This window comes from Actinia tenebrosa, unplaced genomic scaffold, assembly GCF_029948245.1.
Source record: "Actinia tenebrosa isolate PJP-AT-01 unplaced genomic scaffold, QUT_ActTen_1.0 PGA_scaffold0__85_contigs__length_37466705, whole genome shotgun sequence".
Lineage (NCBI taxonomy): Eukaryota > Metazoa > Cnidaria > Anthozoa > Actiniaria > Actiniidae > Actinia > Actinia tenebrosa.
In genome coordinates, this window is record NW_028292569.1 from 26,596,471 (window position 1) to 26,620,190 (window position 23,720).

The following is a 23,720-nucleotide window of genomic DNA, read 5'->3' on the forward strand; positions in this document are numbered from 1 at the left end:
AACATGCAACATGCAACATGCAACGTGCAACGTGCAACATGCCACATGCCACAAGTGACGTGCAACATGAACATGCTACAACGTGACGTGCAACATGAACATGCTACGAGCAACAAAACCTATATGCATCAGTCCTTTTTCAGAAAAAAAGTACATGTATATTTATTAATATGTATTTTTCAATTTCTTTCTTGTATATCATAATACAAGTACAAATTTTAACATACTTTTAAATTTCACGTTATTCCACTATGCTATCCAATATTGGTGAATATATAAATTTAAAAAAAAAGTTTTAAGAACGTATAATAAAAGTCAAAGCTGCTCTACATAATGGAGATGAAATATGATTAAGATTTAGTGATGCTTGAATTGATCATGATTCACGAACACAACTTTCGCGTGAGAAAACTGAAAAATTCAAGTATCACTGATATACTGAGTTACAGTAAAGGTCACAAGAATGTGTCTTTCCGTGACTATTCCAGACCATGTGTCATTCTTTTGGAAATATGAAGACCAAATTGTATTGAATTGCATCCAGATAAATTTTCATATCGCCCGTCTGGAGCACTTTTAGTATATAACGAAAATAATAAAGAGATGACATCAGAGTTTGAAAGGATAACTAAATAATATCTTCCACGACAGGCACAAATAGTTTTATGTTGAAAAAAGTACAATCTCTGAAGATTGTTTTAAGAAAATCTTTAACGAGTTAGCAATTATACGTATCAAAGAGCTTATTAATAGTCTTTTAACGACAATACTTCTAATATCCGGTCTGCGAATTACACATGTCCCTGATGAAATGCCCTTTCTTTATATTTAGCGACATGAAATCAAGAAGACTACAAGACCATTCACTATTGTAAACAGAATAAAATTCCTTTAGGATTGAGGTTTGGCATGATTTACCCAGACCTGACTGCGGCTAGTACATGAAAAATTAGAATCCCCATTTACCGCTTGGACAAACGCCTACAGAGGTCAAAGCTATATTTGTCTATGTTCGCTATAGGAGCAAAGACACTTCCTTTAAAAGACTTCTTGTAGATAGGTATGTTGGTTGTGGTTTGGGCGGGACAGACTCAAGTGGGCGGCAGAAGTAGTGACAGAGTATGTACCCATGTTGTTCATAGTTACGTTTTATCTGCTTAAGTCGAGGAAATTTCCCCTTTTTTAACGAAACTGATAGGGTTTAAAGGAACAGTAACACAGACACTTTTTGTAGGGGTATATTAACATCTTTATCCAATTTCCTGTTTTTGATGGCGTTCATTTTATACTGGATCAGGATTCTAGAGAAACAAATGATAAAACAATGTCCTACTCATGAATCACTCAATATACCACAAAACGGAAGCTTCGTAGCCCTTTGGCCTAAAACTCGTCTCTCGTCGGCCAATTAAAGGGACTCGATGCCGAATGAGCATAATTCAAGTTATTTGACCGTATTTGATGCCACGGACACCGACACTTAATTTTAGAGCTTTCCTCTCGTTGAACTTAACTAACACTGAGAAAACTCCTGACGACCGCTAGGTTGAAAACGTTTTGATAAAGATTAATCATGACATTCGGGGTAAGTTTAATGTCTTTTATTATAAAATGTTCTTTATTTATGATGGTTATACAAGCAAAATGATATATAGTTTAAAATACTAGTTTGGCGCCGGCGAGTGATGATCAAATCTTAGATTGAAAGTCATTTGGCGCTATGTCAAATTATTCATAATTCAGTTGCAAGTGAAAATCAGTAATAATATAACACCTATGAGTACTTGTATACTGATGGTAACCATATAAAAGTAATTCAGTCAGCTTAAAAAACTTTGAAGATTTGTGACTTCTAAGAGTGGTTTTGGAGAACGCTATGTCAAATTATTCATATTTCAGTTGCAAGTGAAAATCAGTGATAATATAACACCTATGAGTACTTGTATACTGATGGTAACCATAGTAAAAGTAATTGAGTCAGCTTAAAAAACTTTGAAGATTTGTGACTTTGAAGATTGGTTTTGGAGAACCCATTAAAATTGTCCGAAAAGGCTTACTTGGGATGACGACTTGCGCGCACCTGCGGGTGATCATGTAGTTTCAGAACGTGTCTTCAGTTCCTATCTATTATTTTGGTCGAAAACTCACTGCACTACTTTCATTCTCATAACAAATAATTTGTTGACCCTATTTTTAGACATCTGACCTCACAGAAGAACAAATTGCAGGTAAGCTCTTCTTTCTTGGAATTTATTGATGAGTTATAAAATGATGACAATTGTATAAACTACTGGAGTACTGGTCACAGCTATATGAGTTGTATTAGTTAAACAGTCTTTGCGCAGGCCAATGTTGGCTGCTAATCCACCATATATAAATGGCTAGTTCATAATAATTTATCGACTAATAAAAGGCAATTTTTCAGTAAAGTACATTGATGGATACATTCGACTTTATATCATATTCAAAACTTGATAATGTAATTGTCTTTTTAGAATTCAAGGAGGCTTTCTCCCTGTTCGACAAGGATGGTGATGGCACAATTACTACACAGGAGTTGGGCACAGTTATGAGGTCTCTTGGACAAAACCCAACATTGTCCGAACTCAAGGATATGATCAATGAAGTTGACATAGACGGTAATCATAAATATTTTTTAAGGGAGGGGGGGGGGGGGGTGGGGAGGAGGTTGTGTGCATATTGTGACATATTGATTTCGAGTCGGCGTAAGAAGATTGGGGAATAGCGGAAATCGGACGACCGATCGCGAGTGGGTGATTTATACACAACTTCCTCTGTAGCCTACGCAACGGTAACTTCCTACAACGACAATTTCTTTCATCTTATAGAGACATCACACAACCGGCTGTCATGCTTATCCATGCATGAAAAACATTCGTGACGACCCTAAACCCACAAAGTCAGTTGCAAAAGCTACGGACACTCACCGGTGCAACATTGCGCGCAATGTTACAGGCAATCAATTTGTTGCGAGCCATGTTACAAGACGCAATTATTTGTTGCACGCAATATGTTGCTGAAGTAGAAAATTAACGATTCTAACTTCAGCAACATTGTCTACAACATGGCACGCATATGTTACACTGTGTGCCCGTAGCTTATAAGCGGGATAACGGGAAATCAAAGAACACTTGCAAATTACAGTAATTCTAAACATTCGGCGGGGTTCAAGAACAGGGACGCCTGGTTAGTGTTTTTGTGTTGCACAATATGACATAGATAAGGTCTCCTTAGACGCTACATTGCACCAATGGACCACTTCGACGATACGGCGGCCATCCTAAATCGCAAAGCATTATGGGGCGTCCCAAGGGGGCAAAGTTTAAGCTTTGTTACAGTGACGTTGATGACAGCTCACGCGCATGAGAATACAACAAAAGATCGATCACCTTTAATTATAAAATAAAGACAGACACACGAAACTCTAGGTTTTTCGTCATCTTTGTTAGTTTTGCAAGTTGGCTGCCGTATCGTCAAACCTTGTCATAATCCAGTTAACCTCTCGTACTTCACATGTTAATGCCCGGCCACGCTGGTCCTTATCTGACAGAAAGATTATCAATTTTTTTATAATAACAGGAAATGGGTTGATCGACTTCCCTGAGTTTTTGACGATGATGGCCAGAAAAATCAGAGAAACAGATAGCGAAGAAGAGATTAGAGAAGCCTTCCGAGTATTCGATAAAGATGGCAACGGCTTCATAAGTGCCGCTGAACTCCGACACGTCATGACAAGTCTCGGAGAGAAACTCACAGATGAGGAAGTGGAGGAAATGATCAAAGAGGCTGATACTAATGGGGATGGACAAGTGGATTATGACGGTAGGTTGGGGAGTAGCCTGGCACTTGGACCACTTTCCGTCCGGTTCCCGTCCCGTCCCCACCCATGCTCCGTATTTCCTTGACAGGAAGTAGCTATACGACACGGTTTTCGTGTGTCCGCGTTATGGGGAGAGTACACGGGCACACTAAACCCCGGCCGCTGGAAATCCGAGTCAGCCTACGTAGCCAGGCGTTCCTTGTGGGATCTGTATGATTGATCTTCCTGTCTTTCTAGTTGTTATGGCGGTTTCAAATGCCAAAAAGATGATGAAAATTATATTACAGCGAAATTAATCTCTTATACTTATCCTGATATTTTTAATGAATGTTGCAGAGTTTGTGATCATGATGACATCGAAGTAGCAAGATTAAACAAATGAAAGCTAGAAATGCTGGATTTGGGCTTCCTGTGTTGCCTAGAATGTATAACACGTTTCAGTCAATTGCGTGACAATAATGGTGAATAATGTAATGTTGTGTGACGTTGATATCACCGTGGTGCTTATATCGACCCCGATATCACCGTCAAAAAGAGTGATAAAAATTAATTTTCTCTTGAATTTGAACCTGTAAAAAGCTTGTACATTTCGCTAAAAATGATTTATAATAATACATAGTAATTCATAATAAATTAAAATAAAAAGTTGAATTTTTTAATAAAAATTATGAGATTTTATGTTGGTGATTTAAAATATGCATTTTGTACAAATATCGAGGTTGAATTAATGATCAAAATTGATTGGAGTTGTGACTGACCAGGGGCGGATTCTGGTTCGACTTTGTGCCTCTACTTCGAAGATAACCTATACAAAATAATGCTTTTTCTCCTTTGATTCTAAGAGGTCGCACCCCTCCCTGGTTAACTTCGCGTGAAGCACCCCTCCCTGAACAAAATCCTGGATCCGTCCCTGCTTACTTCATCAGCTTAGCCTTTACTTAGTTCGCCACTGACGGGTTGGGTGGGTAGGGATGCGAGAGTGCTGAAATAATTGAGCCACTTATCTCTTAGGAGGCGCAGGATCGGAAGTATGGTGAGCAAACGTCCACTAGATTTGCATTTATTTTTCCACACAGCCAATACTGTATAGAGTGTACCAAAAAGTATTCCACTTTTACAGTTCTTCACCCGTCACACCACGTAATTATGCACGTGACTGTGACAAAATGGTACTGTCAAGTGACGAAAGGTACTTACCAATCCCCCTAAAGATCGTTTGTGATATTTTCTTGATTTTCGTTTTTTTTAAAGGATGAAAAATGTGAATTTTTAATTTTTCTTTCACATGCCGTCTCTTATGTTCTAAGAAATCTATGAAGCTTGGGATCCCTTTGTCACTAAAGCAAGATTCCAAAACGTGCCTCCAGATTATTGATATGAAATAAGAAAAATACTCTATTTTTAAGCCAGCGATAGAACTCAGAATTCACTAAGTACGGTTTTGAAAAGTATTTTACACAAAAATATTATTTTACGCCACAAATCATTGAGAAAGATTTCGAGTATTTCACGGGATTTTGCTTCGGGTTACGGGTTGACGCAGTTTTATGACGTTTTTGCCGCAGTGAAAAAAGTCCCAAATTTTGCTGCAGCTAATTTGCATACATTTTGACGCAGTTTGCCGCATCTGAAATTTTTTGACGCAGAATAATTTAAATAATCCTATTTTGACCAATCAGAATACGACTTATAAATAAATAAATAAACTAGTTCTCTAAAACACAAGATTTTTGTGCGTAAAAGAAAATTTAAAATGTTTAAAATCTCTTATTATGAAACTTGCGGAATTTTTTAAAGTCCAATCAAAGAGAATATCATCTTTATAAATAAACTGCGTCAAATTTTGTCGCATATAATCATGACGTCTTGACGCAGTTTTTCATTAATATTAATAGTTTGCCGCAGTTTCCTCATCCAATTACATTTACATAAAAACGGAGGATCGTTCCCGGGGCAACGAGGCCGACAACGAAGAGTGAACAGCTGGGGCGAAATGATGCAGACAATTCTGCGTCTCACGGGACTCCAAGAAAATCCTTACCAAACCCCATCATATCTGATCACCCCAAAGTCATGCTATTAAAGCTTGAACTCGCATGAGCGGTGTTGTTTTCCCGTTTAAATAAGTGATAAACTTTGAATTTTGAATTGGAAATAACACTTATTTTTGCCGCAGGTTGACGCAGTTTATACTTTCTGTTTTCCATATAAGGGGTGGTTATTGTTGGGATTCAGCCAATAGGAGAGTCGAATGTAGCAAGGCACCGCACATTACTCACATTCGAATATTCTGTTCAACTCGATCAGAACATATTTTAGCCTAAAGTTATCCCAAGAAAAAATACTTTTTCGAAATGGTAAGTATTAAATTCCTTCTCTCATGACATTAAGCTACACATTTCTTATGAATCACAAGCAAATCAAAGTTAAAATCAGGCTAAAAGGCGAAAACTTTACACGATTTGTTCAGCGAATGTAGAACGCTTAAACTTCGTTGTTCGTTGTACAAATTGCAAAAACGAGCTCCAATTTTTATCGAAATTACTAGAAATTCAACTTTAATGATCCTCGTATTTTCCCCACAGTTAATCTTTGAGTGTACTTCAATAACTAAGTCGGTAAAGAAACTTTTCGCGTCTTCGAAATAGTTCAAAATAACTTGAACATTTGAAAAACCAATTCCGTATTGTCAAAAGTATGTATTAGAAAATACGACGTTTAAACAATCGTTTTTATAATCAAGGAAAAAAAATAATACAAGGTTATCTCTCCTCCACCGGACGTTTTTCAAGTTTCCTTTTATTCTGACGATTGTGGTGTATTTTGGGAGGGAATATGTAGATTAAACTCTGCATTAATTTTAGCTTGGAGCTCATATCCCGAGGTTAAAATGCAATTTTTTTTTGAATTTTCGACACCAAAAAATTGTCGATCTCATAGATTTGAGGGTCATATCTTCACATAGTGTTTGTTTTTTGCCTATTTTTTAAATGAGAAAGAGTTTTCTTTATGAGATATAACTTGACAGATATTTTCATATTTGTCAAATTAATATTCATAGTTTGAATGATCATTGGATATTACGAAATTGAAGAAGTCAAATAAAAACTCGCTAATAATAATGTTCAAAATTCTCTGTGAATGTTTTATAAAATTTTTGAGCTTGAAAAAGTTTTTTGTACAAAATAATTCGAACTTATCCCCTCCCTCCAAAACTTTGATTCTATTTTTAACTTATGATAACCTTTATCCAGGCAAAACAAAGTTGTTTATATATATTAAGTTTTTGATAATGTATGTTTTTATGAGTTGTTATCAATATCTAAATTATATAAAATTTAAAATATTTTGTGGTCATTGAAGTGGAAGATTGCATGTGATCTGAATATATATATTTTTGTTTTGTTTTCTCTCTTTTTAATCATTATTTAGGTAATAATATTCTAGCTGCTACCATAGTTTTTACTGTATAGTAATTATCCTGATATATAAATGAATGGACTTCCAAGGTTCTTAGAAGTTCTTCTGTATTCATTGGTGCTTGAATTGAAGGGTGTTAGTCAAGCTTTTGTATTTACAATACATAAGAATATGAAGAAAGAAAAATTAAGGAAAGAATCTGTAGACCCCTTTCAAAGTTACCCTGGTGCATGGCGGACAAAAACTGCAAAATAAATCCTACTTTTCTAAATAAAATCTGTGCCATTTCTATGTTTTTCCTGTTAGCCTCCAATCCAAGATATATTTAAAAGGGCTCCATGTTCTTCATGAAGGATTATTCTCAAAATGCTCGTGAATTATTGATTGTCTTAAAACTCAAATTATTTGTCATGGCTTTGTTGATTATTCATGATGTTTCCTTTGTAATGAATTAAAGTTATGATTTGTCACTTAGAATATTTTGAACATTTTTCTTAAGGACCTTACCAAACACTGCAAGTGGTGGCATTTCAAAATTGAATAAATGCAGTTTATCATAACCAGTCTAAACAAATACTGATCTCATATTTTATGTAAATGTGGTTTCAAGCCATTCAAAGATAGGGATATTTAGCGTTGAGAGAAATCATCAATAATAAATCAGCTACAATTTGACCATGATTTTATGCCAAAGCTTAAAATTAAGCTTCATTACACTATCTATACAGTATAACCCTTGTTTTAAATTTGCTTGCCTGTATACACCTGTTAATAAAAGGGTTCAAGTTTTGGAGTAGTTGCCTCACATCAGGGGGAAAAAAAATTAAAGCAGTACGAAAATAAAAATTAACGTGATGTAGTCTAAAGAGAATTTGGAGCTCAGAGTCAGTGCAGCTAAATGAGGTTTTTGAGATAATTTTGAAAGACTTAATAAAAATGTTTTATGAAGTTGAAGAAAGTTGTAATACAAAAGCTTGAATTTAAACTGTTTAATATTCCTAAATTTTTGGTGATATACCACCATTATGTGTAACTGCCAGCCCTTATCTTTACCTGGCTACTTTTAATACACTTTTTATCACTGGGTATCTAAATTGGATAAAAACCCTTACCACTAAGAGCTCCCAAGGGAAAGGGCTTTTATAGGCTGTATATACAGTATTTAAATCAAATACTGATAACATATTTGCCTGCATTGCTGGTAAAAATGATAAAGCACAAGAGAAAAATGATAATTTAGTTTGACATTTTGATCATACAATATTGAACTGGCATCGTATTGGACCCAGACTATTCTTTTTGGCACATTAGGCTGTGTTCATAATGTATGGCAGAAGGGGGAAGCAGGTGAACAATTGAAATGTCCAGAATAATAATTATTAACACCCACTTAAAGTCATGCAAAAAAATATGATCCTCCCTAAGCAAGGCTTGTAACTTCTTCCAAAAATTGTGCAGTGCCCCATTTTTCTGATAAAAATTTGCCTATCCCCCTTTTTCCTACCAAAATTTTCTGGATCCCCCCTCAATTTCACCTGCTCCCCCCCCTCTGCCATACATTATGAACGCAGCCTTAATATGATGTTTGAAATAGGTTTCATTTTAGGCATAAGAGAATCGTATAGTGCAAGGTGCTCTGTAAATAAACCATTAAAAGTCATTTAAACCTTGACACTGCAGTATAATAATTATGTAAGCCATTACTCATGAAGTACATGTTTTTTTTAGGCAGATCAACTGACCGAAGAACAAATTGCTGGTAAGTTCTCATACATGTACATATTGTAGGATACTGTACTTATGAGTTATTTTGATTTTTGAGCCATAATATGGGCCCTGTCGAACGGAGAATTGCAATACTGATGGTGATGAAAAGTGAATTAATGAAATAGGTACTCAGTTAGTCTAAAAAGTTGAATTCATTTCTTAAATCCATTCTGCTCTCTTCTTTCTTGTAGAATTCAAGGAGGCTTTCTCCCTATTCGACAAGGATGGTGATGGTACCATTACCACCAAAGAGTTGGGCACAGTTATGAGGTCTCTTGGACAGAACCCTACTGAAGCTGAACTACAGGACATGATCAATGAAGTTGATGCAGATGGTAAGTAGTGATTAGTCAGTAGTGATAAGTAATTATTGCACTGAAGAGTTTTGAGAAGTGAATTTTAGCAGATAAAAAATAACATTTGTCATTAGAAACAGCTACTCAATGATATGGTTCTATACTTTTCAGTCCTTCAATTTCTGGACTCTGGTCATACTAGCTAAACTTAGCCTGTTAAATATTTTTACTGCATTTTGATTTGGAGTTTTGGAGTGAGTGTTAATTTCGTGCCCTGTACTCTAGCAAATACCAGACAAAAGCCTTGCTTTAAAGTAATGATTGTGCAATAGATTTGATACCTGCCAGTCTAAGATATTGTATTCTATTTTCCTCCAGGTAACGGCACAATTGATTTCCCTGAATTCCTTACCATGATGGCCAGAAAAATGAAGGACACAGACAGTGAAGAGGAAATCCGTGAAGCCTTCCGTGTATTCGATAAGGATGGCAATGGTTTTATCAGCGCTGCTGAACTCCGACACGTCATGACCAATCTTGGAGAGAAGCTCACTGATGAGGAAGTCGATGAGATGATCCGAGAAGCTGACATTGATGGTGATGGACAAGTTAATTATGAAGGTGACTTAATTAAACTTTACAAATTATTATATGATCATCTTTATTAAGTCTGTAAGGGCTGGTTCACACTTTAACATAACATAAGCATAAGCATAAGGAATGGAAACTTTCCATTTTCTTATGCTTATGCTCAGGCTTGTGAAATCCAAAGTGGGAACCGGGCGTACATATGCATAAGCATAAGAATTACAATAGTACTGTTTCTTATGCTTATGTTGAACCAGCCCTAAAAGCCAATAGGCAGCACACCAACTATATCATATGCGAGCCAATGAAGTGTATGGCAGCCAAAGTAATACAAACTTTCAAATTGGCCAGCTATGTGAACTATTACTTGGTAAAGTATCCTATGATTTTTACTAATTTCTATCTTCACCTTTTTCTTTTTTCCAGAGTTTGTCAAAATGATGACATCCAAGTAGACACCACCATTACTGTTACCAAACCTTCATGCCCTATAGAGGTTTATACAAGATGCACTGCTTTTAAGTTACCATTCCCTCCCTCCACTCCGAAACCTTTTACCTGTCAAGCCTTGAGTTCATGAATTTTCCGATGTATATTAGTCGAAATAATATAGACCCCGTCATGAGGGCCTCTGTCACCCGATAGTCAATTTCTGCACTCAACTTAAAATCAAATCAAAAGTTTTGTATATAAGAACTTCTTTGGCCAATTTTGTCAGTAAGTCTCATATTTAGATTGAATGTTCTTTAACCTAGCTTTGTAAACTTAACCCATAACAGTACATAAGCATGTTATAAATGTTCAATAAGAAAATGTCCTGTTCAATAAAATGAAGTCTTGGGAATATTCATTGTTGATTATGAATCGTTTTGCTCTTACTGTAGGGCTAGCAAGCATCTTTCTTAAAGGGCCCTGTCAAACTTTGAAGTTTTTAGCTGAAACTTTGTGCAAAGGCGCCGCAAGAAAAGTTTTAGAAAGAACTGCATCATGTAAGTTAACAACTTACGTCGCGAGAAAGTTTCACAGAAAATAAAACTGCTTTCTGTGTTGCATTTAAAAGGTTCCAGCAAGTACATATTGGGTAGAATGCGAACAGTCCCACTTTCCCCTCCAGACTCAGTAAAGACGAGCGTTTCAGGATTGCTGTGGATGCGCGTGGAGATTGAAGTGAATGTAGACTTTTGAAAAAGGAAGTCAATCCATCATCTACAGATGTACCGTATGCGCGCCTAAATCAGTCCATACATAAAATTTAAATTATTCAATACTCATCAGACTCGCAAACAAATTGTTTACTTTTATTTTTTAAAAGGCAAATATTAGAGCATTGCCTAAACTTTAACGGAAGAACAGTCAAATTTGATTTAACGTTTCTGGTACACTGTTTGAGACTAAAAAAACTTTTACCCTGAACTCAAACAAACTACGACTTTCAATAGTACTTTCACCATTCCATGATATAATTAAGAGTGGTTTTCGCCAGGGACTGCACGCAAGGCAAACAAGTATACTTCGGGTTTTTCTGTGGAAATCCAGGCGCAACCATCTGGTTCCCAGTGCCGGTCAGTTTCTTACTGCGCATGCTCCATGAACATGCGCAGAAGAAATAAGGGCTGTGGAAACGCTGTTGCAATTTTAAAAACGTGCAAGGAAAATCGGGGCTGTTTGCGTCAGCTGCCTTGCATAATAGTTACACCGTTAGCGAAAACAACGTTTATGATTACAACAAGAGTAGTGCATACGAACAAACATAAAAAAAGGGGGAAAAAATAAAAAGGTACTTAGTGAATTAGTGCTAAATGTAATGAATGTCTACAAGTATAATAAATTACATGCAATACATGGATTTAATTTGCACACTTTGGCATTATTTAGTAGTTACGTTAAGTAAGTTTTTCACAATTTTTTTAAAATTTTTTTACCGGGTTATTTTAGAGTATTAATCTAATATTACGTACAGAACAGTATTATTGAATTATGAAATGACTACAACTCGAATTGTTTAGTAATACAAGAATAGTGGATTGATCCGACCAAATATTCAAGGTGATTGAGCAATTTTAGTATTCTCGCTGGAAAAACTGAACAAATTCTGAAAATATAACCAGAAATAGATGGGATTAGTACATGAGCAAAGGAAGTTCAAAACCAAAATCATGGAATTGGAGTTTGTTTTCATATCACGTCATATATATTACTTTCGGCAATAAAATAAATTTAAGTTGCAGAAATCCTAGGGTTTTTTCCCTCTTTCTTGGAAGACAGAAAAGCCCTTACTAGCATCTAAAGGTTCTCCGGCTCTCTATACTGTTCTTGTATGGTATTGGTGGCAACTTTTTCCGCCAAAACTATGGCGCGCGCGTCGTACTTCCCCAAACTCTCACTGAATTCGACTACTTGCGAATTTTGTCACGGCGGCACTAAACAAAAAAGTCGTCCACAGCGTGCAGGATACGTTCTTCTATCTATCTTTCTTGACGGAATCAAGGGTGAAGTAGCGGTAGTACGATTGCTTCTCGCCTCTGGGGTCTCTGGGTCCGATCTGTGAGTTAGCCGTGCCCTGATTTAGATATAAGCCCAGAGTTTATTTCAAGCTATCGATATACATTTGCATAAAGCAAAGGGACTGTAGAGCCTTTATGGGGGTTGTGCGATCTTAATGAGGTATTTATCTATTTAAAAGTACCTGTGTAGCCTACGCGACCATCCTCGTCCATGTCAGCATCAATGATCATCTTCTTCAGTTCATCATCAGAAAGATTCTCATGGCATTCATTCATGGCTTTCTTCAGGTCAGAGAAAGAAATAAACCCATCGCCATCCTTGTCCATCACCTTGAAAGCTATTCGAATTTCGTCCAAGTTGTGTTTATTCTTGGAGGTCATCAAATGCAGGAATTCATTGAGATCGATATTGCCACTCCCTTTAGTAACGAAAACCAAAGACTCAAAATTTGAAGAAAATTTTAGGAGAAGCTAAAAAGACCTTTTTATTAAACTTGTGGTAATGTTTTCCCATTTTAAAGAGTGCACGTGCCATTCTTTTGAGAATACGATTCATTGTTGTTTACGTTGCACCTACTATCTGTTTTTCATTTGCAATCGGCAAGCAACGAAATGATACTCTATAGGCAATGAAATGCAAAAACAACGAAAAATACGACCAAGCTAAAAAGGTCTTGCTTCTTCGCAACACCGCAGACCGCGGAGCAACGTAGGCTTAGCTGCACCTCGATGCGACGATCTTCCAGCTATAGTCCCCTTGCAGCACTTTGGAATGCAGCTCAATCTGGGGGACAAAACAATAGGTTCCAATTCTCAGGAGATTGAAATTCTTTTGTTTTGTCCCCCAGATGGAGCTGCTTTGACCTAACATGCAAAGTGTATACTGAGCTATCTGTGTGCACCTCAAATTTCGTGATTTAACAACGCCAGTGAGTATATATATGTTACAGCGCTTCTCAATCACACGCGCGAAATAGTGAAAAAGTTTTCTAGACATAATAGAGTTTTGGTGGACGCCAATCAAAGTGTTTCCCAGCATTTTCGGGAAACACAAAGCTTTTTTAAAAGGGTACGTGCCTATGGAATGTTATGGAAACGCATTGATTGACGTCCACCAAAACCTACTTCGTCACGATGGCAAATTTCACGCTGTTATTGAGAAGCGCTGTAAATGTCGCTGTTACACGCAACGATTTCTCGTGCAACGTGACGAAAAAATATATTGCCGGTGCATGAGATTATGCTGCACAGAAACTCTCTTCAGCCGCAACTTGTGTTTTTTGAGAAACTGGTTTAATTGTAAAATGGAACGCCCGCATTGTGCAAGCCATAAAAACAGGTACCCTAGAAGTCGATTTTTTAAAATATAAAAACCTAACAAATGCGCTTAAAAAAACTGCGTTGAACATACAAGTTTGTTAATTAATACAAACCATCTTTATCGGAGCATGCTATCATATCCTGGATTTCCTGGTCTGATGGTGACTGGCCAAGAGCGTGCATGACGTTACGGAGTTCATGGGTACAAATTGTGCCATTGCGATCCTTGTCGAATAGATTAAAGGCCTCCTTGTATTCTGAAACAAACGACATAATATGCAGAGAAGAGAAGAGACATGAATATGGATACAACTCAAACAAAGAAAATTATTACCAAAAGAAAGAGACCTGCATGTTCTGTAATGGGAAAACATTTTGCCCAATGTAAGGGAATCCGGAATCCACGAAATTTTAGATGCTGATTTAATTGATAGACGATTCTACTTATACTGGTAAGTATATCAAATATGATTTTCAGGGAAAGTATCTGAAAATTAACGATATGGAATCCAGAATCCGCAATACAAAAGTTTTGGAATCCGGAATCCAGACACTTGGAATCCGGAATTAATCCAGCACTCCACCATAAGTCCGGATTCCCTTACATGGGGCGAAACATTACACTCAAGGTAAAGAGTTCTAATCACAAATAAGATCTATAGATTTCAAACCTTTTTTGCTATTAATATACAGGGATCAAGTGCATAGGGGGAGGGGCTAGGGGGCTATAGCCCCTCACTTCTTTTAATATCCATTATATTTCCTATCTAAGCCCCCTTTACCCATAGTTAATAGAGTTCATATTAATATCAACTATTCTTTATCCTTTTACATATGTTTTACAATCCTTGCCCTTTTTAGGGTGCTCTGCAATCCTTGAATTAGTTAAGTCTAGAGTGAGTTGTCAAACAAAGTTCAATGTACACTTATAACTGCAAAAATCACTTGACTGTAAAATAGGCCCAAGTTTTCTCATATCAACCACACCCACTTTTGGGCGACTGTTGCACCCATTTTTAAAGATAAATTCCAAACTTTCGATTCCATGTGTGTATGAGGTCTAAATGAAGCTAAAGAATCCAAAATATCATACACTCAAGACTACTCATGGAATTTTTGGGATTTATCAATGAAAATAAGTCTGGCAGTAACACAAAAGTTAAGGACTTATTCATTAGTACTTATTTATATAAAATGAAACCTAATTGTGTGAAGGGGATTGATATATGGGAATGTAAATAAGGCAATAATATAGGTGCAATAAACAAGTTTTTTAAAAATATTTGATTTTACCTGCTAATTGCAACTTGGTCAGTTTTTCCACCTTGAAAGTCAAATTGAAAAAAAATTATAATATTTGGTAGGGTTACTAAAATTAAACACAGTAAATTTCACCTACAACCTAATAGATCAAATTATATTTTAGTATATTTTTGAGGATAGAGAGGAAAACTGGACAACCCAGAACAAAATCCTTGGAACCGAACACAGAAGAGAATGTGAATCACATTAGCGAACACTAGAGGACACTCTCACTAATATGCCACCCATGCCCCCCCCTCCCCCTGTTTTAATACTAAAGAATTATATGTGAATATGCAACACTACAATTTTAATAAAGATTATTCCTGAAGAATCCGATTCCAATTCAGTCCATTCCCGATTTTCCCGTTTATCCTTCAAGCGAGAACTGACTACAAAACTAAAAAGCCCCTTGAAACATTCGAACATAATTATCTTTAAAATTTGCAAATGAAAGAAAGCTCTATTCATACAAAAATATTAAAGATTAAACTTTAGTCCTCGAAATGTGAAAAGATGGGAAATCCAGAAGTAGAGAGAGAATATATTTAAGCTAAAACAAGCTAATTGAGTTCTTCACGAGATTGACAACGATACTACAGATTCGCTAGAAATTTTCGATGGAGGGATTTTTTACATTACCCGACTACCGTCCTCGACAGACGATGTTTTATCCTGGCTTTGAGATTCAACTTGCTGAATATGCTGTTCATCTAAGTTGACAAGTAAAGCTTGAGTATCACGACCTTCAGCCATATTGATTTCTCAGCAATATTCGGAGGTGGAATTGAAGCAATCGGGGATAGGCAATATTTTACCAAGGGGGGTATGGTTTAAATATAATTTTGTTCACGATGACTTGAAATTTTACCAAAATAGGATACAAAATTATTCTGCATTTCTTATTATATATTTTCTTATAAATAAGATTATCGGGGACCTTATTATTGGTCAAAATATTTCAAGATTTTAAAATTGAATTTATCTTAATAAAAAGATCCAAGTAACACTCAATTTGCATATTGCAAACTCTTCATTTTAATAATAACAGTATGAGTGACGATTGATTAAAAACTATACAAAATATTATTGCTTTTATACCAGAAGAAATATTGTGAGTTTAAGGATAAATTGTGAGCTGCTAAGGTACATTAGGCTAAGGTACAAGGTATATTTTTCTAGAAGTTTGACTAGAGAGTCTCAAAAATATTCAAACTCAGTCAGGCAGCGAATTTGACGCCGAAAACATAGATATCGAGGGAGTACATATCTCGTTTAAGTCCAGAAAAAAAGATAAAGCAGTTTAAGATACCGAGCTAGGAAACAGCTGTAGCCTTATTAATTATTTTCGGAGGATTTAGTAGGGAACTAAGTTTAGGATTTCAGTACATTCAGAGCTTGGTTTGCAGATAGTGAGCAGTCAGCCAACCACGAATTGGAGTTCTAGAAATTAAATACGATGAATCGCGCCTCTAAACTTTTTAGTATCAAAATATTGAGATAAGAAAAGAAAGTTTGGACGTAAATCTCTGAATGGTTACAAACTTACCATTTTGAAGGCTATTTGGTTACGAGAATGAACGAAAATCAAAGCCTTGTTCCTTGACTCTCAACCTGATCATAAGTCGAATGACCCAGAATAATAAATGCACATTTACAATACTTCAAAATATACACACAAAAGTCATTTGCATATTCATGTTCTATTCATTTTGAACACAAAAAGGTAACCCGGGAACAATAGGACTTTTCAACGCTCATTTAAAACTAATATACGAATGGTATGAGGCTGGAAATACTTGGTGTGCTTTAGAATATCAAATACTGTATGGCTGTACTATCTCACTGAAGCCAGATAAGAAAGGGTGCGGTTGAAATATTATTAGATTGAAGGGTAGCTGGGCTATTTCTCTCAGTTATGAGATAATATTGGTAAATTCATATTGGTCGTCTACAGTAGTTGCAAGTGTGAGCTAATTGGGGTGCGGAGAGGTGCGTGAGGGAGGAGTGGTACATGCAATCATTTCAGTGTTATAACGCACCGTACTATGATCAATGCAACCTCCAAACTTGCGTTTGCATCGAATACAACTCAAACTTTAGGATCCAATGAGGTATCGCAATAAAACAATACGCAGCTTAGAGCGGCGAAGTAATCAGATGAGAAAAACATTTGTAAGTTTTTGAGGCATGCAGGTTAAAATGCGCGAAGGTATAGATCTTGTTATTCAAGTCGAGCTGGGGGGACTGAAAATCATAAGATATCGTTCTACCTTCTACCTTTTTTTTTTTTTTTTTTGTGCTTCGAACGCGATTTTCTATTATGTCACAGGCTGCAGAAACATGTTGCACCTTACGGGAATCGGTCATATGTTTATGCGTGTTGCGTTCCAAGCTGACAGTGTTGATCTGGGTTCAAGAAGCGAATTTGCGGTGGGTTCGACATTCGCTCCAAGTAAAATAAATGTGCTGTTAAAATCTCAACCATGGTTGGACTTCCCTATACTCCCCAGTATAGAGTCCTCTCCCTGCAACACGCACGTCGCAATGGAACTCATGATCAGTTTTTGACAATAGGTTTCCAATTCTCAGGAGATTGAAATTCGTTTTGTCCTTCAAATTGAACTGCTTTGACGTCATAAGCATGGGGTCTATTACTCTATTAAAGCAAAAACAAAAACCTAAAAAAAAAACAAGTACATTTGCAATCGCAAAAGGACAATTTAGGAGAAGATGGTGAGCTTTAACTTGAAAAAAACTCCAAATATAGGAAGTTTATACATGATAGAGTATAAGTATCATTAAAAATAGACGTCAAAAATTGAAGACTTTTTAAAATTCAACTTTGTTTTAAAATAAAGATATAATACGAAACGTTTCCTCTTAGCAAAATAATCCTGAGAGCTACATTGTGTTATTCAATTAATAACTTTATGAATTGGAACGAGGATACACAACAGCAAGGACAGAAAATAAGGAGTAGTTGCGACCTCGACTGCTACCGCAGCAGCATCAACATGAAACAGTAACAAAAGCAACGACAACACGAGCAGCAAAAACAGAAGATGTTGCATTGTTAATAACAATACCAACAACGACAACAGCAGGAGCAGCAGGAGATGTAGCAGCACTGTCAATAACAAGAATACGAACAATAACAACAACAACTGCAGTAGCAACAGAAGATGTAACAGCACTGTCGATATCAAGAATAATAACAGCGGACAACAACAACAGAAGTAGAAAAAAGCACAACAACAACCACAACAGAAGTAGCAACTTATGGCTATGCTAGGATCATATGCTAGTCAGTGGCCATGAAGGATTGAGTAGAGTATGCTGGAATTGTCACATCTTATTGTTTAAATTGAGTTGTAGTCAACAACCAAGAGTATCAAGTAGGTTCAAAACAATGCAGATAAACAAGACGAGACAAGGGGACTGGTTCACGACAAAGAGGACAATCAGGCTGTGGAAAAAAGGAAAATAAGAGTAAAAAAAAAGAGAGAAAGGCTAGAGTACATACCATATATCTGTTGAAAACTTTGTAAGAAAATGCACAAATGTGCACAAATTAGTAAGTTTAGTAGAACTCAGTAGGCCGTAGACCTAAAAAACTTTACACTAATTAATAATTGTACAATTTTGTTGGTTAACTCTTTCATGGATATATGGTATGCACTCTACTTGAAGATTAGTTATAATATTAAGAACTTTGCAGGGTTTAATTATTGATGTGGACCGAGTGGGTAGGGAGAGGGAGGATGGGGTTGGGAGAGTGGGGGGGGAGGGTCAAGCCATTTGAAATTGACTGGTTTCCTATTCTCGATTTTGAGGGCATTTTAGTAGTTCCTTATCCTTTTACTGTGCATGAAAACTATTGTGTTTATGCAAAGTGCCTCTCAAAATTGATGCAAATAAGCCAATGTTAATTTATTTTCCACATAGCAGTTCAAAATTGTTTTAGCCTGCCAGTAGTAAGATTTGACCTGCATTTTGGCTATTGGCAGGTTGATATTTCAAGCCCTGCAACATGACCTTGATAATTTATAAAATCATGCTCCACCTCACCCAACAATTGTTAATTTTTTTATTACCTTTTCACTGCACCATTCTGTGATGCATTGCCAATCAAACAGATGTCCACATGGAGTAGCCGTTACATCATGAAGGAGTTCCAGACACAGTGGGCATTTGAGTCGCCTGCTTGTTCCTGGTGGCTCAATCTTGTTTGAAGTATTTTCACATGAAGATGACGAAGACTGTGCGGCAATATCTGAAGAAACTACACTCCTGGAACTCTACATTAAGAAAGAGGAAATTATGTGAAGCATGGTTTTAAATTCTTAGAAGGAAACTCAATATTCCCCTTCACAGTTCCCTGCGCCATCTTGAAAGGTAGCCATGCCTTTGCATTGAAGCAAGATGAACGGTGAGCTTGCAATGATAGAGACCCGTGAATAATTGTCTCTAACATTGCAAGCTTACTGTTTGCCTCACTTGGATACAAAGGCTCGGCTACCTTTCAAGATGGCGCAGGGAACTGTGAAGGGGACTATTGGCCATTTCAAAAATGAGCAGGATCTGGGGTAAGTTTTAAATTTCAAACTAATTAGCAAAAAGGTTTTGTCATCTGAGAAGGCACTTAAATATTAGTAAGACAGTCTGGCAAATTTGAATGTGTTTCATTAAACAGAAGTAGAGTTACAAGCCTTTGAAAGTGTCAAAAATATACTATATAAGTGAGTCAGAGAAAGAACAAAATTAGAAGAAGAAAATTGGAATTTTTGGGGTCGGGGTGGGGGGGAGTCTTTAAAAAAATTGGTCTGTGGGGGGGGGGGGGGGGGGGGGTGGTGGGTTGGATAATTTCTGGAACTAAATATTTTAGAAAAGGTTGTTGGAGTCAAAGGGATAGGTGTTAAACACTGTACCATTCCTAACCTTATAAGCTGTAAATAATACAGACAATGAAAGCTGAATTGCTGATATGTAACCAAGAAGTCTGTATGTTGGTCTGGAGCTGTCATTCTTAAGACCACTTCTTACGAGAATCTAAAGACATAAAGAATTGATTAGACATGATAAGCTTAAGGAATACAAAATGTGTGCACAACTGTGATATAGACATTCTGGGAGCTGTAGAGCACTAGAGAAGCAAGCTTAGGAAGACAAGGTGTAGCAGAGTGTTTTTCTTGCTTCTCTTGTGCTCCCAGAATGTTTATGTCACAGTACAGAGACAACACAGCCATTTTATATTGCTTAATTATTGAATACTCCCCTACAACAGGTAGCTTATGATTAAAATGGTAGTTTCATAAATTATACAGTACTGTACATATTCAATAGACTCACATAATTGATAGATGTAATCCTTTTTGAAAGATGATAAAATATACCAGTTAAATAAAATATAGTTAAATGAGCTCTGTGTAGAACTGAAAAAAAAGAAAACATTATTATATAAAACATATTATAAGTCTGTCAATAAAAATGTATTATAAAAAAGCTGTTATAAATCTCGCGTTCTGATTGGTTGGAAGTGCTCGTTTATGAGAGCACACACCACACGCACGCACTTTCAGTTGCGCCATTCCTATCCAAAACAATGGTTGTTGAAATTTGTATTTTATAAAAGAAATAAAAAACTTGCTTGCTGTGCTGTGTGGAGTTATAAAGCACTTGGGGATTGACAGAACACTCGAGAAGTGTCGAGAAGCACTTTCCTACGCATCATGCTTCTCCCAACACTTTTCTCATGTTCTGCCACATTATCTATTTCTTCATTATGCAGTTTCATGTTTTCTGTTGTCATCACATCATGACTTGTATTTCTTAAATGATAACTATGCTTATTGAAAATATGAAATGGAGGCTGATTCGTTAAAAAATTACTTTCCTTACATAATATAGATTGCTGTATGATTGGTAATGATTCCTGTAGCCATATTCTTGACTTCTCACTCCAACCTAAAAAAGAGGGGAGAAAAGAAAGACAAATTGGACAAAAAGATAATATTTCTGGTCAAATTTATTACTTATATGGCCATCAAACATCTCTTAGGCCATTTCCCTTGACTGGTCACAATGACTTCGTGTCACATGTTGATCAATCAGTCTGGTGTGGCTGATCATCATGTCTGGCCATTGAGAAGTCCGGTCAGTAGATCACTTGATCACATTTCGATTCAGAAGACTCAAGTTTAAAGAGCATTTATTTATGAGGCGGTGTTAGCGGGAAAATTCTGACAAACGAAATGGCTTTGAAATGCAACATAGAGCAGTTTTTGTATGACTGTGAAAAAGTCTGTGCCGTATGCGTGCCTTGCCGCACTGTGATGTTTTCTAGACTTTTGATTTGGGGATTTTTTTTCACGCAATGTGATTGGTCAGACAAATAAAAAGGAAGTGAAATAATTTATGCTTTAGAGGAAAAAAATCTTTTGCTTTGACTTGCATGTTGGAATTCAGGTGCAATAATACAAAACTCTGTAACTTTAGATAAGACAGTAATACATGTAATACATACCACTGGGCCACCTTTCTGGAGTCTGGACAAGTACCTCCAGCTTTCCTAGAAGTTTTCTCAGAAAGTAGGGTGCTAATGTGTGTAGACAAACAAGGATACATCTGTTCTAAAAAGGGAATCAATTACCAAGTATAACTTTTTATCAAGCAGTTTTAAGATGCCAAATTTTTTAAAGTATTATTATAATTATTTTAATTTTTGACTTTTAAGTGACTTTAGAAATTCAATGACAAAAACTAAAAAACATATTACTTAACCAACAACCAATTCTTTAATAATAACTTTAAGAAATTCATGTGTGTAGATCAAACATCATGGAATTTAAGAGTCTTCTTTACAGTTACCACGTTTATTAAATTTATGACACCATTCTTATGATAGCATCAACCAGTGCAGAAGGTTTAGTAATTTTTGAAACATAGGATGCTCTTTTGACAAGATAGGCAGCTGGGTTCTTCTCTAGATTAATAGCTCTTATCGCAGTTGAACACGTCACACCAACAAACCAGCTGAATTTCTATGAGCGTAGCATCGAAACAAGGCTATCGGGTCATTAGCTTCAAAGAGTGGGCTAAGAAATTTACTATACATCTTTGAGAGATCACATCTGCCAGTGATGCCAATACATCAAGTTTTAATAAATATCATTGGTGGATTTAGGGATGGGCCAATGGGGGCACATTCCACCCTCTAATATTGGGTAGGCTAGCTGACACGGAGGTTCCCTCCCCTCCCCCCCCCCCCAATTTTGCAATTCATAAAAGTCCCTTTCAGGGCAAAGTTTTCAGATCCCTCCTTTCTCTGATTTCTGGATTCAACCCTGAATATGACACTCATGGAAACCATAATTTTCATAACAGTTACCGATCATTAATAAACGTGATTATACTTGACTTACTAAAGTAGATGGGATTGCTCTCCTTGTGTCATCAACTTGAACAATATTGCAATATTCTTCACCCAGTGTTTGAAAGCCTGTATTACCATCAATTTTGAAATTATGGTCAATTATGATACACTGTATCTGTACCATACAGTACTGATATTTTCAAACCCCCTCCCCCTCCCCTCCCTCTCCTCCTACCCATGCTCCTTTGGGAGGAAACACATATGCAGCTATTTCAAAAAAGGCTAGTGATTTTTTTTTCTTTTTTCTTTTTTTTTTGCATGTTGCATGTTGCATGTTGCATGTTGCATGTTGCATGTTGCATGTTGCATACCAAGCCGGTAGGCTCTATATGGGCAATGTAAATGCAATATCAGCAAAAGGTCACAATGATATTGAACTTTCTCAAACTTTGTCTGCACATATTCCCAGCATATTTTCTTCCTACTGACACTATTTTTATGATATGAATATAATAGATTCCAGGCTTGGTATGCAACATGCCAACAACAGCTTTGCCAACCTTTTTTCAAAATAGCTGTATTTTTAATAGCTGCATAGCAGCTGCAAAAATCTTAAACTGTTTCAACATAAAATTTACATTCGTCAAAAAGGTTTCCATTGAACATCCCATTTCAAACAAAGACCAATAAGAAGTCAATAAGAGCTATATTTACCACTCAGTGTTGTCAACCCAAAATAGCAAACTTCTGCAAACACCTCAATTTCGTCCTTATATTTCATCCAGGAGTGAACACCTTTAAAAAAAGTCCATAACACACTCTATGGTTAAGCTCTTTCAAAGTAAAAATATCTTCAAAATTAGTTAAATAGCTCACGACTCACCGAAGAAATCCCGAAATAGTTGTCCAAAATTTTCCCTTAGCGAAGTCAAATAATAAATGTCTTTTTGATTTGAGCGAATAAGCTCTGGCTGTCCTGCCCCTTTGAACATTCTCGTTAGTTCCTCAGACCAGATAAGTTTAAAATTTCATGTATTTGATAATGATTATCATGTTTTTGTGTTCATCGGGATTATGTGAGCTGGTCCGCCATATTGGATTTTTGCGCTATTACTAACACAGGAAGCCCAGAGAAAGCGAGTCACACCAAGGGCGCTAGGGCAAAAATTGGTGGATTTTTTAGCCGTTTGACTCCGTTAAATTGGTATTTTTTTAGCCGTTAGAAACTGTTTAAACTGTAACTTATATCTGTTCTATTATGTGCTGGCTTGATCTTTTCAGTTTTCCCGTCTATATACGCCAAAAAT

General features: G+C 36.4%; 4 protein-coding genes across 5 annotated transcripts; 2 read left to right on the forward strand and 2 right to left on the reverse strand.

Annotated features, from left to right (window-relative positions):
• Positions 1-1,373: 1,373 nt before the first annotated feature.
• On the forward strand, positions 1,374-4,519 carry LOC148913966 (neo-calmodulin). Its single transcript, XM_089038145.1, has 5 exons — positions 1,374-1,585; positions 2,198-2,228; positions 2,496-2,639; positions 3,601-3,843; positions 4,178-4,519. The coding sequence occupies exons 1-5, from the start codon at positions 1,574-1,576 to the stop codon at positions 4,204-4,206; spliced, it is 459 nt and encodes a 152-aa protein (XP_088894271.1). The 5' UTR covers positions 1,374-1,573; the 3' UTR covers positions 4,207-4,519.
• A 1,532-nt stretch (positions 4,520-6,051) lies between these two features.
• Positions 6,052-10,758, forward strand: LOC116309061 (calmodulin). Its single transcript, XM_089038168.1, has 5 exons — positions 6,052-6,198; positions 8,990-9,020; positions 9,220-9,363; positions 9,703-9,945; positions 10,339-10,758. Exons 1-5 carry the CDS (start codon positions 6,196-6,198, stop codon positions 10,365-10,367), a joined length of 450 nt encoding a protein of 149 aa, XP_088894294.1. The 5' UTR covers positions 6,052-6,195; the 3' UTR covers positions 10,368-10,758.
• A 431-nt stretch (positions 10,759-11,189) lies between these two features.
• Positions 11,190-16,720, reverse strand: LOC116309065 (neo-calmodulin). 2 transcript variants are annotated; one of them, XM_031719602.2, is made up of 5 exons: positions 16,588-16,720; positions 15,030-15,060; positions 13,850-13,993; positions 12,599-12,835; positions 11,190-12,004 (listed from the first exon to the last, which is right to left on the reverse strand). In XM_031719602.2, exons 1-5 carry the CDS (start codon positions 16,588-16,590, stop codon positions 11,973-11,975), a joined length of 447 nt encoding a protein of 148 aa, XP_031575462.1. In that variant the 5' UTR covers positions 16,591-16,720; the 3' UTR covers positions 11,190-11,972. The 2 variants fall into 2 exon arrangements, with proteins under 2 accessions (XP_031575462.1, XP_031575461.1); XM_031719601.2 differs by lacking the exon at positions 16,588-16,720 and adding an exon at positions 15,681-15,832.
• Positions 16,721-17,854: 1,134 nt separating this feature from the next.
• LOC116309053 (peroxisome assembly protein 10-B) lies at positions 17,855-23,533 on the reverse strand. The gene is made up of 9 exons (XM_031719583.2): positions 23,297-23,533; positions 23,128-23,208; positions 22,463-22,539; positions 21,565-21,670; positions 20,940-21,005; positions 20,391-20,473; positions 19,980-20,090; positions 19,136-19,339; positions 17,855-18,507 (listed from the first exon to the last, which is right to left on the reverse strand). The coding sequence occupies exons 1-9, from the start codon at positions 23,403-23,405 to the stop codon at positions 18,433-18,435; spliced, it is 912 nt and encodes a 303-aa protein (XP_031575443.2). The 5' UTR covers positions 23,406-23,533; the 3' UTR covers positions 17,855-18,432.
• Positions 23,534-23,720: the final 187 nt, after the last annotated feature.

Coding starts and splice junctions, on each gene's coding strand:
- LOC148913966 (XM_089038145.1), top strand. Junction 2,229..2,495: donor CACAGAAGAACAAATTGCAG/GTAAGCTCTTCT, acceptor TTGTCTTTTTAG/AATTCAAGGAGGCTTTCTCC. Junction 2,640..3,600: donor CAATGAAGTTGACATAGACG/GTAATCATAAAT, acceptor TTATAATAACAG/GAAATGGGTTGATCGACTTC.
- LOC116309061 (XM_089038168.1), top strand. Junction 9,364..9,702: donor CAATGAAGTTGATGCAGATG/GTAAGTAGTGAT, acceptor ATTTTCCTCCAG/GTAACGGCACAATTGATTTC. Junction 9,946..10,338: donor TGGACAAGTTAATTATGAAG/GTGACTTAATTA, acceptor TCTTTTTTCCAG/AGTTTGTCAAAATGATGACA.
- LOC116309065 (XM_031719601.2), bottom strand. CDS start 15,794: ATGGCTGAAGGTCGTGATACTCAAGCTTTACTTGTCAACTTAGATGAA. Junction 15,061..15,680: donor CTGTCGAGGACGGTAGTCGG/GTAATGTAAAAA, acceptor TTGACTTTCAAG/GTGGAAAAACTGACCAAGTT. Junction 13,994..15,029: donor GACCAAGTTGCAATTAGCAG/GTAAAATCAAAT, acceptor CGTTTGTTTCAG/AATACAAGGAGGCCTTTAAT.
- LOC116309053 (XM_031719583.2), bottom strand. CDS start 23,405: ATGTTCAAAGGGGCAGGACAGCCAGAGCTTATTCGCTCAAATCAAAAA. Junction 22,540..23,127: donor TGGGTTGACAACACTGAGTG/GTAAATATAGCT, acceptor ATGGTAATACAG/GCTTTCAAACACTGGGTGAA. Junction 21,006..21,564: donor TCCAGAAAGGTGGCCCAGTG/GTATGTATTACA, acceptor CCTCTTTTTTAG/GTTGGAGTGAGAAGTCAAGA.